Here is a 16,859-nt window from a genome sequence, read left to right on the forward strand (position 1 = left end):
CAATACAGAGAAGGAGTTTCTGCACATGCCACACCAAAGACGGCCCCGTCTAATAGCCACCTGCCCCACCTTATATGGTGGTGGCACAAAAAACAGCCAGGTGGGGTATATCAACAAACCACTGACATCAGGTAGGAATCTCAAGGCCTGAGGCTGGATGCTAAGCTCTCTGGAACTCCAGGGCTCTGGGCCTTGGGACTCTTTTCCTTTAAAAAATATTTTGTTTTATGTATGTCCAATAGGAATGTAAGACCCACACTGCTACAAAGATAAAGGCTCTGGACTGATTTATTTTACATCATTTTCCTTGGGTCCCAGTGAGAAAGGTGGACTATAAACAACACAAATAAGTATATAAATGTAAATATTAGACCGTTACATCATAAGGTTATCTACAACTTGTGAGGTGGTGGGCTGTCCTTCCTTGGAGGTTTTTAAACAGAGGCTAAATGGCCATCTGACAGCAACGCTGATCCTGTGAATTTAGGGGGAGGTTTTTGTGAATTTCCTGCATTGTGCAGGGGGTTGATGACCCTGTGGGTACCTTCTAACTATGATTCTACGATTCTAACTATTTCACTCCTAATTGATGCTGCTGGAACACACCTTAGAATTCTTTTTTGAGCAGCAAGTCACTGTACAGGTCTAGGAGGGAAGCCCATAGCAACCAGGAGACTGAGCAGCAAACTGGAAGATGAAAGCTTCATGTCTCATATCGGTCATGGCTCAGCACGTGACCTTGAAAAAGCCACTCTCTTCCTACCTGTCCTTCCTGCCCAGACCTCATGGAGGAGTATGTGGTTCCTTCTGGTTCCATTTTAGTTCATCATAACTTCATGATGGAGATCAGTCTTAGAGAGAAAATAACTAGCCCAAGGTCACCCACAGAGAGCCCAGGGCCTCCCCACTTCTAATCTAGCATTTTAACCATTACAGCATACCGGCTTTCACACTCAGCCTCCACAATCTGCAGGGTTGGGCAAAGCAGCAGTGATCTGCTTTAGAGGGTTGTTGGAAAAACAGCAAGATAGTAGTAGTAGAAGAAAAAGATATTAGATTTATATTCCGCCCTCCACTCCAAATCTCAAGAGTCTCAGAGCGGCTCACAATCCCCTTTAACTTCCTCTCCCACAACAGACACCCTCTGTGAGGTGGGTGGGGCTGAGAGAGCTCTCACAGAAGCTGCCCTTTTGAGGACATCTCTGCAAGAGCTATGGCTGACCCAAGGCCATTCCAGCAGCTGCAAGTGGAGGAGCAGAGAATCAAACCTGGTTCTCCCAGATAAGAGTCTGGACACTTAATACCAAACTGGCTCTCAGTACAAAAAGTACTACGAATACTCAGAAAGTGCTATATCAAATTCTAAGACTGACTTAACAACCTTAGGGATGAATTGTACTCTAAACAACAACTGTGTGGGGGGAGGGAAGTATCAACATGAGGCTCCCATTTTCACAAGCAACTTCACCACCAGAGTAAGCAGGTTTTGCCTAAGTAGGAAAAAAGTAGGACTATATTACAGTCTCCTCTGAATGGAAAACTTTTCAAAACTCTCTGGTGGTTTCAGGAAATGAGCCAGTGAACCGATCAGACAGCTTCCAAGCAGCACCACCCTACCAAAGCCACTGGGAAAAATTGCCCTGGTGCTACTTTCTCAAGGAAGAGAGGATCAAAAAGAATGTCACTTTCCATTTCCTTACCTCCATAGAGTTCCTCCCGTTACTGTTCTCATGGGGTTTGTACTTGGGTGGAGGTGGGGGTGGAGGATTCTGTGCGTTCAGAGCTGCTAATCCATCTGCTTGCAACGATGGAAAACCTAGGAAAGAAAAGGTGAAGAAAAATACAGGTTTTTATAGTTAAGATAAATAATGGGAAATATGGGGTACTGATGGAAACAACGTACAGGAGTGACCACACAATATAAAAATGTTAATCTGAAAACATGCCATTTTTAGCAGGTGGCTGTGAACAGATGAGTCAGTTTGGAAGCCCGCTTGCAACTCCCCAGAGTAAAACATCTCTGAAGCCTTGGCTCTGCTCATCAAATGAATTTAAGTACATGTGAAAAATGCACACCGGGGACAATAGAAAATGAAATCCAAAATGACACTACAAATGTCCAAAGGGGATTTCTCTCTCCAGGCTTTGTCTCAAGTATTTCCTTGGACTACCTCCTAGAGATGGGATAACAGAATAAGCCAAACTTCAGAGAAATTTTGGAGGAGCTGTCTTGGCATGGATAACAAAGACTGACTTACCAACTTTGAGATTTCCTTCACTTCCCTGCAGCTTGCTCATTTTTTAAATCAATCAATTTCAACATATTTTGTTATTTTTCCTTCCACCAAAACAATATCTCTGACATATTCTCCCCCCTGAAGGCTTCTTTATAAATTCAGGCTGTCACTTCACTGTAAGTAATTAATTCTAAATATTATCCTTAAATAGAATGAAAAAATATTTTTACAAATTTATAATTTTTCTCTTTTATATTACAGAAATTTCCTTGTAGTCCAGCATTGTTCTATTGTTTTATTCTGTTCTGTATTATGAGCCAATATGTATACTTACCTTTCTGACCTCTGAAGAAGACCAATCTAGGTTGAAACGTGTCAGGTCAAATTGAGTGGGCTCCCATTGAGGTTTTATATGATTTTACATAGGATAGAGGCTTATCATGGGCCCTTAAATGGTTTTAGTTTTCTACAATAAATACATGTATGTTGATTTATGATTTTTTACACTTTGTTTTTAATGTTCGGCCCTTTAATTGCATATTAACCTTTTAGGTTTCTTACTGTAGGTCAGATGGACCACTGCCTCTCCAGATGGAAGGGACCTCAGCCTGGTGTTGTAGAGTTGGAAAGCCAGTTCTTCTGCTGGTGGAATGCATCAAATCCTTTATTATGACTGATAGGTTTGTGTTTCTGATAGTTTAAAACAAACCAGAAGGTGGAAGTAAAGCTTAAATGATTTATTTTTAATACTTGTGACTTGAAGGCAGCTTTGAGATTGGAACACCAAATTTACTTGCCAAACAAAACTAAGAAGATTGACATGGGATTGTTTGGGCATACCTGCCTGGCATTTAACACATTACTGCAGGACTGATATAAGTTGGAGGATGGGAGTCCACAAAGGCACTCGCCAATGGCAAGCATAGCTTTTAACTCAGGGCTAAATACACAATAAGTGTTTCCTTGGATTCTTCCTGAGTCCTCATTATAAACATGCAGTTGTGACTCTCCCACTGGAAACTTAGTTCCCAGGCATGTGGGCTCAATTTGAATTGCAATCATGTCATGCAAGGAGATTTAGACTTGCCACAATTCCACATAATAATGCCTGTAAGACAATACTGTTTAAACAAGCTTTTAACACCTAATGGAGGCATCCAGTACTTCACCATTCCACAGCACCAATATCTATCCCGACCCTAGACATAAACATATGGCGCTTAATAACATCTAATGATATTACAACAAACTGCACTAACCAAGAATTAATAATGCCGTCTAGGGACTAAAATTGTATATGTTAAGATGTTTTTAATGATTTTTAAGATTTTACTGGAAAAATTTACTTTTATGTGTTCTATGTGTTTTAACTTGTTAGCTGTTGCCCTGAGACTGAAAGGGGAGGGCGGGATATAAATATACTAAAATAAATAAAAAAATAAATTTCAAGTCAGAAAAATAGTGCCAGGGATGGCAAAGCACCACTTGCCGTGGTCCCAATGCAAACTGAAACCCATGTGTCTGGGAACTGAATTTCAAGCAGGGAATGGGCAAGACTGCCTGACAGTCCTCATGGAAGATTTGGACCAATCCCAAAGACTGTATATCATGTTGTTAGGCTTTCAGTGCACTAACTTGGTGACTGCAAAGTGAGAGATGGATGGGGCTCACCTCCGCCTGTATGGGCGGAGAGCCTATTTTGGTTCGGCCCCAGAGCCTGATGGACCCGGAACGGTTCCAAACTGCTCTGAGGGATCCCTGGCCCCCTGGCGATTCCCTTGATGACCTGATGGAGGCCTGGCAAGGCTGGCTATCCAGGGCTATCAATGAGATTGCCCTCGTGTGAGGCTGGCCCCATGGTACACCTTGGAGTTACGCCAGCTGAAACAAGGGCTCAGACGACTAGAGAGGCAGTGGCAGCATACTCGGGACGAAGCGACGAGAACATCCTATAGAACGTTTATGAAGTCTTATGAGATGGCAGTCAAGGCCGCAAAGAAAGATTACTTTGCAGCCAAGATTGCATCTGCAAATTCGCACCCGGCACAATTGTTTAGAATAATTGGATACCTTACTGCATTGCCACAAGGCAAACCAAATGTTAGAGAATTAGAGATAGGCTGTGAGGCTTTTGCGAAACATTTTGCAGATAAAATCACGTCACTCCACCAAGACCTGCCTATCACATTGGATACAGTACGGGAAATTGAGGCTCCGTGCCTGTCTTCTGGTTTAGTGTTGGGTCACTTCGACCCACTCAGCCTGGAGGAAGTCGACGGAATTCTCTCTGCTGCTCTCCCAACAACTTGTGATTTGGACCCTTGCCCCTCCTGCCTGATTAAATCTTGCCAGAGGGAGCTTAGATGTCCTTTATGGGACATCATAAATAGATCCCTCTTGGAGGGGCGCTTCCCAACACCTCTGAAAGAGGCTTTGGTCCGCCCTCTCCTGAAAAAATGTACAGCAGACCCAGCCGAATTGGCAAACTACCGACCGGTGTCTAACTTACCGTTTTTAGGTGAAATTATTGAGAGGGCAGTGGCGTCGCAGCTGCAGAAGTTTCTGGATGACGCTTCCATCCTAGACCCTTGCCAGTCTGGCTTCCATCAGGGCCATGGGACGGAGACAGTGCTGATCGCCTTGGTAGATGACCTCCAGTGGCAACTGGAGCGAGGTGGCGTTGTGGTGCTAATGTTGCTAGATCTGTCGGCGGCGTTTGATACAGTCGACCATCAGCTACTGACCCGCCGCCTCGCCGACATAGGGGTTAGGGGGTTGGCCCTACAATGGCTTTCCTTCTTCCTCAAGGGTCGGGGACAAAGGGTGGCAATCGGGAGCGAGCGGTCCCAGAGGCACACACTAGACTGTGGGGTGCCCCAGGGAGCAGTTCTCTCCCCGATGTTATTTAACATCTATATGTGCCCCCTTGCCCAGATTGCCCGGAGGTTTGGGCTGGGTTGTCATCAATACGCAGATGACACCCAGCTCTATCTGCTAATGGACGGCCGGCCTGGCTGCGCCCCAGGGAATCTGGATCAGGCACTGCAGGCTGTGGCAACTTGGCTTAGGCTGAGTGGGTTGAAGCTGAAGCCGACGAAGACAGAGGTCCTTTGCGTGGGCCGCGGCACTCTGGGGAGGGAAATACCTCCCCTCGCGCCAGTCAAGAGCCTGGGAGTTCTACTGGAGCCTTCACTATCAATGGAGGCCCAGATAGCAGCCACTGCCAAGTCAGCGTTTTTTCATCTGAAGCGGGCAAGGCAGTTGGCCCCTTTCCTAGAGCGTCGGGACCTAGCAACAGTGATCCATGCGATGGTCACCTCAAGACTGGACTACTGTAATGCCCTCTACATGGGGCTGCCTTTGTGCCGAACCCAGAAGCTGCAGCTAGTGCAGAACGTGGCGGCTAGGCTGTTGCTAGGACTCCCGAAGTGGGAGCACATACAGCCAGGGCTGCGCGAACTGCACTGGCTGCCAGTTACATACCGGGTTTGCTACAAAGTGCTGGTTATTACCTTTAAAGCCCTATATGGCCGAGGACCTGCCTATCTGAGGGACCCTCTTTCCCCATACGAGCCCCAGAGAGCACTGAGGTCAGCAGGGAAGAACAAGCTGACTATCCCTGGGCCAAAGGAGGCCAAATTGCAGAACACCCGCGCACGGGCCTTCTCCATTGCAGCTCCATGCCTATGGAACCAGCTCCCGAAAGAGGTGCAGGCCCTGCGGAGTCTCGACCAATTCCGCAGGGCCTGCAAGACTATTCTTTTTAGGTTGGCCTTTACAGATTGTTGATTAATGATCGCTGAACAAATGGATCCGCCAAAATGATTTTGCCGCGGGGATCTTCGCTATCATGTAAACGGACAGAATAGCGCCAGGAACACCACTGTTACTGTCAAGTTATGTTAAATGTATATTTAGAATGGTTTTTAGATAATGTTGATTTTAATGTTTTGTATAACTACTGCATTGTACAATTTTATGGATGTTGTTAGCCGCCCTGAGCCTGCTTAGGTGGGGAGGGCGGGATAAATTTTATTATTATTATTATTATTATTATTATTATTATTATTATTATTATTATTATTATTATTATTATTATTATTATTATTATAATATTCAGAAGCCTGTAAGCAGTGATACTGCTCCCCAGTCTCTTCTAAAATAAAGTGTGGTGTAAAAATGAGCCACCAGCTGTTCTTACAAGCTTGGAAGAAAGAGGGGGCACATACTAGTAAGTCCTGCTGGGCCTTGGAGACACTTAGAAGCAAAGAGAAGTCACAGTTCCAAAAAGCCTCCAAAGTCCAGTAGGCGGTCAATCTACTCATCGAGCTTCAGAGGTGCTCATAGTAAGATGACAGGAGGTACAATTTCCCACTCTTCTCTTGACCATAGGTGGATCTTGACAATCCAGCATAACCATCAGCTTCCAGACAATTCCAGTAGGGCCATGGATCTAATAGCTAGGCTCTCCAGATTATTATTATTATTATTACAGCCCCGTGGCGCAGTGTTAAAACTGCAGTACTGCAGTTATAAGCTCTGCTCACAACCTGAGTTCGATCCCCGGTGGAAGCTGGGTTTTCAGGTAGCCGGCTCAAGGTTGACTCAGCCTTCCATCCTTCCAAGGTCAGTAAAATGAGTACCCAGCTTGCTGGGGGGAAAACATAGATGACTGGGGAAGGCAATGGCAAACCACCCCGTAAAAAGTCTGCCATAAAAATGTTGTGAAAGCAACGTCACCCCAGAGTTGGAAATGACTGGTGCAGGGGACCTTTCCTTCCCCAGATTATTACTTATTTTGAAAACCTTGGTTATTCAAAGGAGGGGAAAGCTGACAGTATCTTTTCTATTACTATGCTGGAGATCCAGCTACACGCAGTTTCTAGCCCTCACCATTTCTGAGAAAGCAGGATGGCAAAACTTTTCTAAAGGTCTCTCATTGTACAAAACTTTATCCTGAAATTGGGTCAAGGCAATAAGCAATTCCCACCCCACAAGTTTTGTTTGAAAGGAAACAAACAGCACAGCTCACTTTGTGTTCTTGGCGTTTTTGGAGTGATTGGAGGTGGGCTGAGAGGCATATCCTGCTGTAGCGACGAAGTCTGAAGCAGTGTCAGTCTGCTTTCCCCTAGCTGGAGACTCTTTGGCCTTGCTTTTCCCAACAAATTCTGAAACATGGATCAAACAGAAGATTTTACTGAATGTGCTACAGATGCTGAAAACATAACAATCCACCACTGTCAGGAAGGTTTTACTTGAAGATACAGCATGGGCCCAAGTGTTGCATGATGTCAAACTGGATCCAGGAAGGTTTCATGAAAACTGTGTGTTTCTGCACCATATACATGTGTGGCTTGTGTGTGCAAATTCTCTTCAAATTCCTCAAGCATTTGGTATCTTTCTGTGAGCTGCTTTGGATCCCTTCAGGGAGAAAACCAAGACACAAAGTATGTAAAGAGAATATATGGGGGGGGCACTGCTCAGTGGTACAGGACATGCTGTGCATGAAGAAGGTCCCAAGTTCAATCTCTTGCACCTCCAGGAACTCAAACAGCAGGACTGGGACCCACTCCCTGTGCCTGAGACCTGGGAGAGTTACTACCAGTCAGAGGAGACGCAACTGAACTTTATGGACCAATGGTTTGACTTGGTCTAAGGCAGGAGTGTATGTATTATGGGAGATCAAAAATAGCAGAGAGGTGATTCAGCTGCATCTCTCTTTTTTGGCAAAAAATCCTTCCAGACTCTGACTAGGATTGAGGCCTAGTTCCCAATGGAAGCATTTTGTATTTGCGCTATAACACTTCAAATGGAGGTACACATAACTGAATGTTCCTGCACATAGTTCTTTGTACGCCGAAAGCTAGTATGTCTGGTAGATGGGCTTTAGCTTTCCCTGTCTATGTACAAAGAGTATTCTTTTGCATGAAAGAACATTCAGCCTTGTAAGCCTGCATTTGCAGTTGAAGGTGGCACAGTCTGGACAATGTCTCAGTGAGCACTTTGCTGAAGTCTGTCACTGGGCTGTTGAAACATCTGGATATTTAAGAAAGATATCCAAGTGTTGCTCTTCAGCTGAAGCTTGTTAATGTTCATTTGCAGCTGGAATCTTCACGGGCTTAGAGGTGGGTCAACAGCAGCCAAGAAAATTAAGGCAAAGTTGATTCATATGTAGTGACCAAGACTTCTGGTATTTGAGCCTTCCCCAGCATTTTCACAAAGAATCAAGCAACTATAAGACAAAAAATTATGTATGTTCCCATAGGGAATTTCACCACCATAACTCATTTATTACCATTTTGGATGTCAGCTCAGCCTCTGGCTCCTTTTCCACAATAACTTGAGATTTGCTGATACTCCACTCCTTCCGCTTGAATTTATTAATCCGGTTCTCACCATCGTCTTTGGCAGAGAGTTCTTCTGTCCTGGAGGCTGCTGAAATCCTCCTTTCTACAAGAGGCTCAAGAATGGATCTGAAACCCACATGGGAAGACACAAAGGGAGGGTGACCCCCGGCCCCTCTCACCAGCTTGTGAACAGCTCATAAATATCCACTTATGTAGATAAAATATTGTGAAAATTGGAGAGAAATCTTTCAAGGGAAGGGAAAGGGCCACATCCAACTTCAAACTCCATAGCAGATTCAAGCACTCTGGCCAAAAAATGACACTTCTGACCCAACTGATGTTGTAGGCTCTGCTGCCAGTTAGCCCTGTTCCATGCTGGTTTTCCCCACCTTTTGCTTGAAGGACTGACAGTGAGATCTGCCTCCTGATGTGATAAATCTTGATACCAGCCAGGCTTTGTATCTACTGGGGACCAATCTTGAACTAGGGAGTAAATTTCTGAAGTGGAGGAGTAAGAATTCCTCCCTCCCCCCACAGTTCCATGAATGGTCACCATCACTACAAATGAAAGCTGCAGGAAGCTATTATTGATGTATTCTTCTGTTTCTATGTGGTATTTGCTGGTCTTACACTACTGGGGACTGCTGCTAGGTCCCCTGGAAGAAAAGGGTCACTCGTGCCCTTCCCTGACTTGCTTCCACAACTGTTTGATGAGAACAGAGCTGGACAGCCACAACAAGGGGTTTTTTTTGTGGCAGGAACACCTTTGCATGTTAGGCCACACCCACCGATTAGCCAATCTTCCTGAAGCTTACAGTAGACCCTGTACTAAGAACCCTGTAAGCTCTTGCAGAATTGGTTGCATCAGAGGGGTGTAGCCTAATATGCAAAGGAGTTCCTGCTACAAAAAAAAGCCCTAGCCACAACAATCTCATTATGTTAATTTGGGCTGTGTCCACTGCAGATGTCAGCTCATTAAGATTCTCATGTATATTTCTGATGTCTTTAAACTTTAAACCTGCCTGCTAATTCATAAGTTACTGCTTAGTGGTGAGAGAAAGACACTCTACTCATGCCCAGATATAGTCTCTATTTCTTTATGACTGTACCTTCCTCAGCTCATGCTCTCCTCTCACCTTCTTTTCCAAACACTTGGTGTATCCCAGAATCCTCAGCATCAGTTCCCACTATAGGCAATTTTTTGCATAGCCAACATTCTTTTCCCCCTTCTGCTCTAAACAGCTGAGAACGAAATACATGGTTCTCTCTACATTTTACCTTCACAACAATTCTCTGAGTAACTGAGTCAAGAAGTGACTAGGCTTCCAATGAGCTCATGTTTGAGCAGAGATTTGAAGTTTACTCTCTTCCCACTTCATCACTCTACTCACTTTGCCACTGATTCTTGTATTTGCCTTCACTCACCCATCTGATCCCGGCCTGGAGGAGGTGCTGTCTGATGAGGTAGAGGACGTTGATCCCACGGAGGAAGTCACAGAAGTAATTGAGAGCCTTCTCAAAGTGGAAGACATGATGTATGGCAAAACCACTGATCCAGACCTGCTCTGCTTTCTCTCAGTCAGTGAGGAAGGCTGAGGGTCAAATTTAAAGAGGGAAGTGAAAAATCCAGAACTTTTTTTAAAAAAGAAGAGCAGATAAAGGGACTTATTTTTTCCCCACATGCTACTGATGTTCCTCAACAAAATGACATCAGCCAGCAGGAAACACGAGTTTGATATCTGCTTTTCATACACTATCAGTTGGTATCCCAGTATACATTATTTTTATATCATTTATTTTTTATTTTAGGAAAACAGAAAAGAATATGGAAAAAAAGGAAAAAAAGAAGGTTATATTACATAATCAAAGACAATCATATATTACATAATATATAAGACATAGAATATTAACCCTTTTATCTCCATTATAACTTTTAAGATACTATCTATAAAATACAATCATTCTTACTTCTGTTGGAGTACAATTGTATTCATCATGATGTAGAAGTTGACTTTTTAATTGTGGTTTGTTTGAATTCATGTTGTAACCTGCCCTGAGCCCTGCAGTGCAGAGGAGGGCGGGATAAAAGTCCAATAATGAATATGTTTCAAACTTCATATCTAATCTATTTTGACCACAACATTAATTTCATCATCACTACGTATTCAATATAACATGTTTTTGCCTACATATTCATTAGAACATTTAATAGGTAAGTAGTATATCACAGTGTAAAAGAAAGTCTATTATACATCTCATACAGATAACTCATTTGTATTCAATGCAGCTTAATGTGGTGCATTCCATGTAGATAGATACTCATGCTACTCAGACCAAAGGTTTGCTCAATTTGTTAATTTTACTGCATACTGTTTTGTTGCTTTCGCATGCTCATGCTACTCAGATCAAAGGTTTGCTCAATTTGTTATACTATTCTGTCATTGTCCCATTTTACATTCTAAACCACTGCCTACCAGATAATTTTACTTCACTGTCATTGGTTCTTAAATCTGTACCATGTTGCATTCCTGGCCACTGCCTACCAGCTATGTATGGCTCTGCTCAGCTATGTATGGCTTTGCTCACTGTGCTGGATTCCTTGTCTGATGAAGTGTGCTTAAGAGCGCACGAAAGCTTACGTTCTAAATAAAAATTGGTTGGTCTTAAAGGTGCAACTTGACTCCTGCTTTGTTCATTTGTATTCAAGATATTACATCTGGAACAGATTTTAATTCTACTTCTTTTTCATTATCATATATTTGTATACAGGGCTTTTTTGAAGCAAAAGCCCAGCAGGAACTCATTTACATATTAGACCTCACCCCCTGACATCACCATTGTTTCACACAGGACTTTTTTTGTAGCAAAAGCCCAGCAGGAACTCATTTGCATACCAGGCCACACACTCTGGTGCCAAACTAGCTGGAACTGTGTTCCTGTACGTTCGTGCTAAAAAAAAGCCCTGTTTGTATATAATATTTTCTCACTTTAAGTTTGTCTCCTGCTAGCATAGTACACATAATACTCACTCCTCCCTGTATGCATCATTGACCGACCAGCAAACCATCAGAATGGTGACAATCTCCCAAAGACATTTGTTTAAGAAGTAAGATGCAAAAGTTTACCAGAGTTATCACACCATAGAGCTTCTCCACTTTCCCCCTCAGCTCCTTGAAGCAGGAAGTTAGTCTATCATGAAGAGGCTTCAGCTGCTCCGTCAGCTTCTCGCCATGAATCCTGATGCCTTCTGCCAACAAAGGCATCTGAAAGAGAGAAGCAGACAGGGAAGTTACAAGGAAGAAGGGACAAAGGGAGATAGCATGCCAGAAACTAAATTGGTATGCTGCCCCTCTTTTGTCTTGAATATGCATTTATTTAGCATTTCTTTCCTATTATTCCTCAAGGAGATCAGGGCAACATACATTATTCTCCACTCTATTTTATCCCCACAGCAACTCTGTGAAGTAGGTTATGCTGAGAACTTGAGACTGGCCCAAGGTCACTCAGCCAGTCCCCATGGAAGAGTGGAGATCATTCTGAACCTGGGTCTCCCAGGTCTTAGTCTGACATTCTGACCACTGCACAATGCTTCATGTCTTTATTATTTAACTCAATATATAGTTAAACCCCCTGAATTTATAGTGGAACAGTATTGCTCTCTTATCACAGCATAATGAAGTTTATGAAATGAAAAAAGAACAGGGGCAAAAGTCAAGGACGGCCTGACACATTTTGCCACCTCAGGCACCCTCCTCACATGCCCACCCCTGCTGGCTCCAAGGGAGGCACAGAGACATTTTGTAGCCTATCTTCACCTCTAGCAGCAGCAGCAGCATGGGACAAAGAAGCAATGAGAGGTGCAAGCCACATCTGTTTCCTCTTTTAGGTGCTGCCCTCTGTTAACTTGGTGGTTAACTTGGCAAAGGTTAATCCATGATCCAAAGGTCAAGCTGTTCCATCTGGCACTGTGGAGGTGATCCCCCTTTCCCACACCTCTTCTGATCTCTCTATACGTTGCACCATAGCATCACACCAACCCATATTCAAACTCATTCCGATTAATGCAATTTTCCAGGCAGAGCCCCTGGGAATAATCATACAATGAATTTTGTTTTAATCAGAGAAACAGACAGAAGAGTGAATTCTGTCAAGCCACAGTACTGCCAGAGCATCCAGAACATGGTGCCAAGGCTCAGACAAGGGTATCACTGTTATCAGAGAGCAGAAAGCCAAAGGCTATTAAGTTCATATTTCTGCATAGGACTGATGGACAGAGAACCCACTACGCACTTCCACCATATATATTTCTCAGGGCCATCATATTCTTTTTAAAGCTGGCTCGCTGGTACTGACTAGCATGACCAAGAAGCAGAACCCAGCATGGTGATATGTAGAAGCCGTGGACTTATGCATGTAAGAGGTAGCTTGGTTCTACATTACTCTCATTCAGTTCTACAGACAATGGCTCAGCTGTGAGAAGGCTGAACTCTTCAGACTCTGGAGGCATCAAGGGATCAAGCCCATTCAGCCCTACTCCAATGGTGCCATTAAACAGGCATCTATACATCTCTTCAGCTTCTCCCATAGAAATGAATGGCTGCTATTCACTCCTATAGAAAAATAATACATTGCCATGCTGGGGGACACTGTTGCAGTGGATGGGTATAAAACCCCTGCCATCTTCTGATCTGGCTTCTCCCAACAAGGATCTCATATGTGGTGTGTGTATGTAAATAAGTAAGTAAGCAAGTAATGGTGCCCTGAATAGCAGGCAGAAGGAGTTGTGCTCTTGTGTGAACTGAACAAGGACAAATCCCAATCCAGCTACGGGGGACCCAGTTTTGCCAGTTTCCTAGACAAACCAAAGCAATTGATTTAAATTGGGCTATTGCACTAACCTTCTCGGAAGAAGATCTTGCAAACAGCTAATATGACAAGTATTTTAAAGCAAGCATCCATTGATGTCACCAAGCACCTTATCCCCTCCTCTTAGCAGGTACCTGCAGGGCAATCAATTGCTTGAGCAGTTCAACCTTATCTTGATCTTCAGGGTGGTCTTGAATGTATTTCTCTGTGAAAAAGGCCTGAATAGAGGAAATAAAAACAAGGAGATGTCAGGTTGCAGTTCTGAATGGGGAACTGGTTAAGAAAAGCCTGTAAGCCCAACTTTCTATCAGCTTATTGAAAGAGACAGGGTAATAGGGTCTTATTAACTTCCATTTGTGTTTCCAATACTCCAAGCAGCTTATGATGATTTAAAAACAGAATAAAAAAAATTTATAAAACAAAGAGCAATAATTTTAAAAGTCTGAAAATAAATGTAGCTACCAAATGCTTTCTAAAGTAAATAAAACAATATGCACAGAAAACAGCAGGTCAAAAGCCTGGGGCCATTTGTGACTACAAAACGACAACAAAATTTGCATGAACTGGCCTCAGATGGAAGGCTGAAAAATTGTTTTAACCGCATCATTTGCTACTCTAACACAGGTCCAGTTCCCTTTGGTGACAGCACAGCAGGCAAAATGGTATTAAGGCTGAAGAGAATAGACTGTTGGTTTCCAAGATTCCATCTCACACTGGCAACTTTCTGTCACACTTCTGCCTGACCAAGAAACAGAAGTTCTGCCTGACCAGGAAAACAGCAAGACTGATTCTTAAATTAAACCCCAGTGGGCAAAATAAACAGGCCATTATTGAAATAAAGCTGAAAAGGTCACAGGAACGAGAAGCAGGTTTCACCCTGCTGCAAGCCTTAGGTGTGCTCTTTTAATGTCTCCCCTATAAGAAAATGCTTGTCCTCCTCTCCTACAGAGAAATGAAGGCACTGTGCTTGAGGGGAGGTGTAGTGGTAAGGATAAATCTTGAGAAATCCCACTGACTAGAACCTCAAAAACAGGGCAGCCCTCCTCCCACAGAATGACAGACTTTCTACTAGCATTTAACGCTGAGAAAGAAAAACTATCTCAGTAAAAGGCTGATTTCTGGTAATCAACATAAAAGAAAGAATTAGACTATGATGATTACGGCAGCCCACAAAACCCAAACTCCCTTCACCGACCAAATGGAAATAGGAAAATGTGAGCAAAAGTTGAGGACTTCCAGATGTAACCACAGAAGTTCTGAGCCTTAACTGCTTTTCCACTTTTGCAATTCTAAGTTTAGCACATTAGTAGTAAAAAAGTGTCAGCCCCAAATATTCCCTGGTTGGTAATTCTATGGTTTTCTCTTCCTTTTGGCATTGGCAGGCTGATTGTCTCATACCAGGCAAACGTTCTGATCCAAGGTCATCAGCCCTGCACTGATGTGACTATAAACACATCATTATAACTAATTTTTATTGTGACATGCAGTGTTCCTACTTTTTCATAACCTATTTCATCTCATTGTTGCAGCGTATTGTCAGAGACTGTGCTAAGCAACGTCTTCAAATTCAGTACTAACATAACATATTCTGCACCAAAGAAAGTAGGGTTCTGCAGCTAGAATAAATTATTCAAGTTGCAGTTTCCCTAAGACTGCAGTGGTGAGGGAAAGGACACTCAGGGCCCATCCCACTCTAGTGGCCTCTGGATCAAGGCTGATCTCTCACTGATGCTCTTGCTAAGGTGGATAATTATACTAAACTGTCTTAGCAAATGTTTCAGGGAGAGAAGATCGGTATGGCTCCAGCTGGATGTAAATGCCTCTTTAAAACAGTAACCAATTTTGCGCTAGACCTTTAATCCTGGTTTAGCCCTGTCCCCAAGCTGACATTCTGTACTGATATCATAGAATCATAGAGTTGGTTTCTCTGATTCTCATGTGGAATGTCAGTTTGCGAACAGGGCTAAACCAGGATTAAAGGTCTAGTGTGAAATTGGTCAGTATCTTTGTTCTGCCACTGTCAAACTGATTGCCTTTCTTAATTTTGCCCCACCCCCTCATCATCCCCTTTCCCTTTTTGTCTTTGCAGTTCAGTTTCTGAGCCTGCAAACAGGACATGACTTTTATTTTCATTTTATTTGCAGCCCACCACTAGCATGATGTATGGGTTAACCGCCCTGAGGTGCTTTGGAAGTCAGCTTTTGTCTGAAAAGCAAGAAAAAGCAAACAAACATGGCACCCTCATGAGAACATCACCTGTTTGTAAATGCTGTATTCCCAACACACACAGAAGGATATTTCTGGTGGCTACTCCACAGAAGGTCACAGTGCCCTGCAACAGGTCTGCATTTTAACTAGCTTTCAACAACAGGGGTTCACATGAATTAATTTCAGCTGTAATGTTCTCAGCAATTTTACAAGTATCTCATGAATGGGGTGGGGTGTCATTAAATTTTGATCTTAACATGGTAACCTACCCAGAGTTCTTAGGCAACTTTTAATGGATTACCACTAAAGAGAAATTTTTCCAGAAAAGCTGTATAACAGGGGTGGCCAATGGTAGCTCTCCAGATGTTTTTTGCCTACAACTCCCATCAGCCCCAGTCAGAATGGCCAATGGCTGGAGCTGATGGGAGTTGTAAGCAAAAAACGTCTGGAGAGCTACCGTTGGCCACCCCTGCTGTATAGAAATGCCTTAAACAAGCAAGCAAGCCACTCAACCTTGGAAGGCTTCAGGCTTGTGCACTTCCCCTTTCTTCCATTATATTCCTCTCTGTTTTGTTCAGATAACCCAGGAGACCACCCTCTCTCCCTACAATGCCAGCAGCACAGCTTATGGCAGAGGGACAAAGAAGCAGCTGACCTTCTCGTAGTTTGTGTATCCACCCATAACAGCTGGATCCACAATGCCGTTCAACAGCATGGAGAGGGGGTGCACTGGAAGGGTCCGGTCCCAGGCATGCTGCTGAACGCTGTTGCTAATCTTCTCATTGGTCAGCTCCATGGTTTCGATGGCATTTTCCAAGGGGCTGATTTCTTCCTGAAGAACATAAAGACAAACAAAACTGTGTTGCATCTACAGATACCATTTGGCACCAATAAACAGTGGCCTGAGTCAGATGTAAGGTACTACGTTACAAAATCTGTCCTTCCCTGAACCCTGGGAATTTAAGACTTATTTTGCCAATATCTTCTACAATATGATTAAATGGAATACAAATTGTGAGTGACAAAAGACTTCAGCTGCTGCTACTGGGCATGTTCTATTGTAAGTGAATATGCTCAATAACATTATTCTACAAGATTTGACAGCAGGATGCTTTTATTACTGTGCTTGCCAACATGAAAAGTTCAACCAGCACTGAACTTTCAAGCCCACATTATACACATAATTAAGCTAGACATGAAG

General features: G+C 43.4%; 1 protein-coding gene across 2 annotated transcripts in view; it reads right to left on the bottom strand.

The window, feature by feature from the left end:
- DOCK5 (dedicator of cytokinesis 5) overlaps positions 1-16,859 on the bottom strand; it is a 181,436-nt gene that overhangs the window by 1,526 nt on the left and 163,051 nt on the right. For both annotated transcript variants that reach the window (XM_060250561.1, XM_060250562.1), the window contains 7 exons: positions 16,314-16,490; positions 13,585-13,668; positions 11,710-11,847; positions 10,010-10,176; positions 8,533-8,710; positions 7,270-7,405; positions 1,701-1,816 (listed from right to left, as the gene is read on the bottom strand). In XM_060250561.1, coding sequence (XP_060106544.1) covers positions 1,701-1,816; positions 7,270-7,405; positions 8,533-8,710; positions 10,010-10,176; positions 11,710-11,847; positions 13,585-13,668; positions 16,314-16,490 — 996 coding nt within the window. The remainder of the gene's footprint in view (positions 1-1,700; positions 1,817-7,269; positions 7,406-8,532; positions 8,711-10,009; positions 10,177-11,709; positions 11,848-13,584; positions 13,669-16,313; positions 16,491-16,859) is intronic.

The sequence above is a fragment of the Heteronotia binoei genome, chromosome 12, assembly GCF_032191835.1.
Source record: "Heteronotia binoei isolate CCM8104 ecotype False Entrance Well chromosome 12, APGP_CSIRO_Hbin_v1, whole genome shotgun sequence".
Taxonomy (NCBI): domain Eukaryota; kingdom Metazoa; phylum Chordata; class Lepidosauria; order Squamata; family Gekkonidae; genus Heteronotia; species Heteronotia binoei.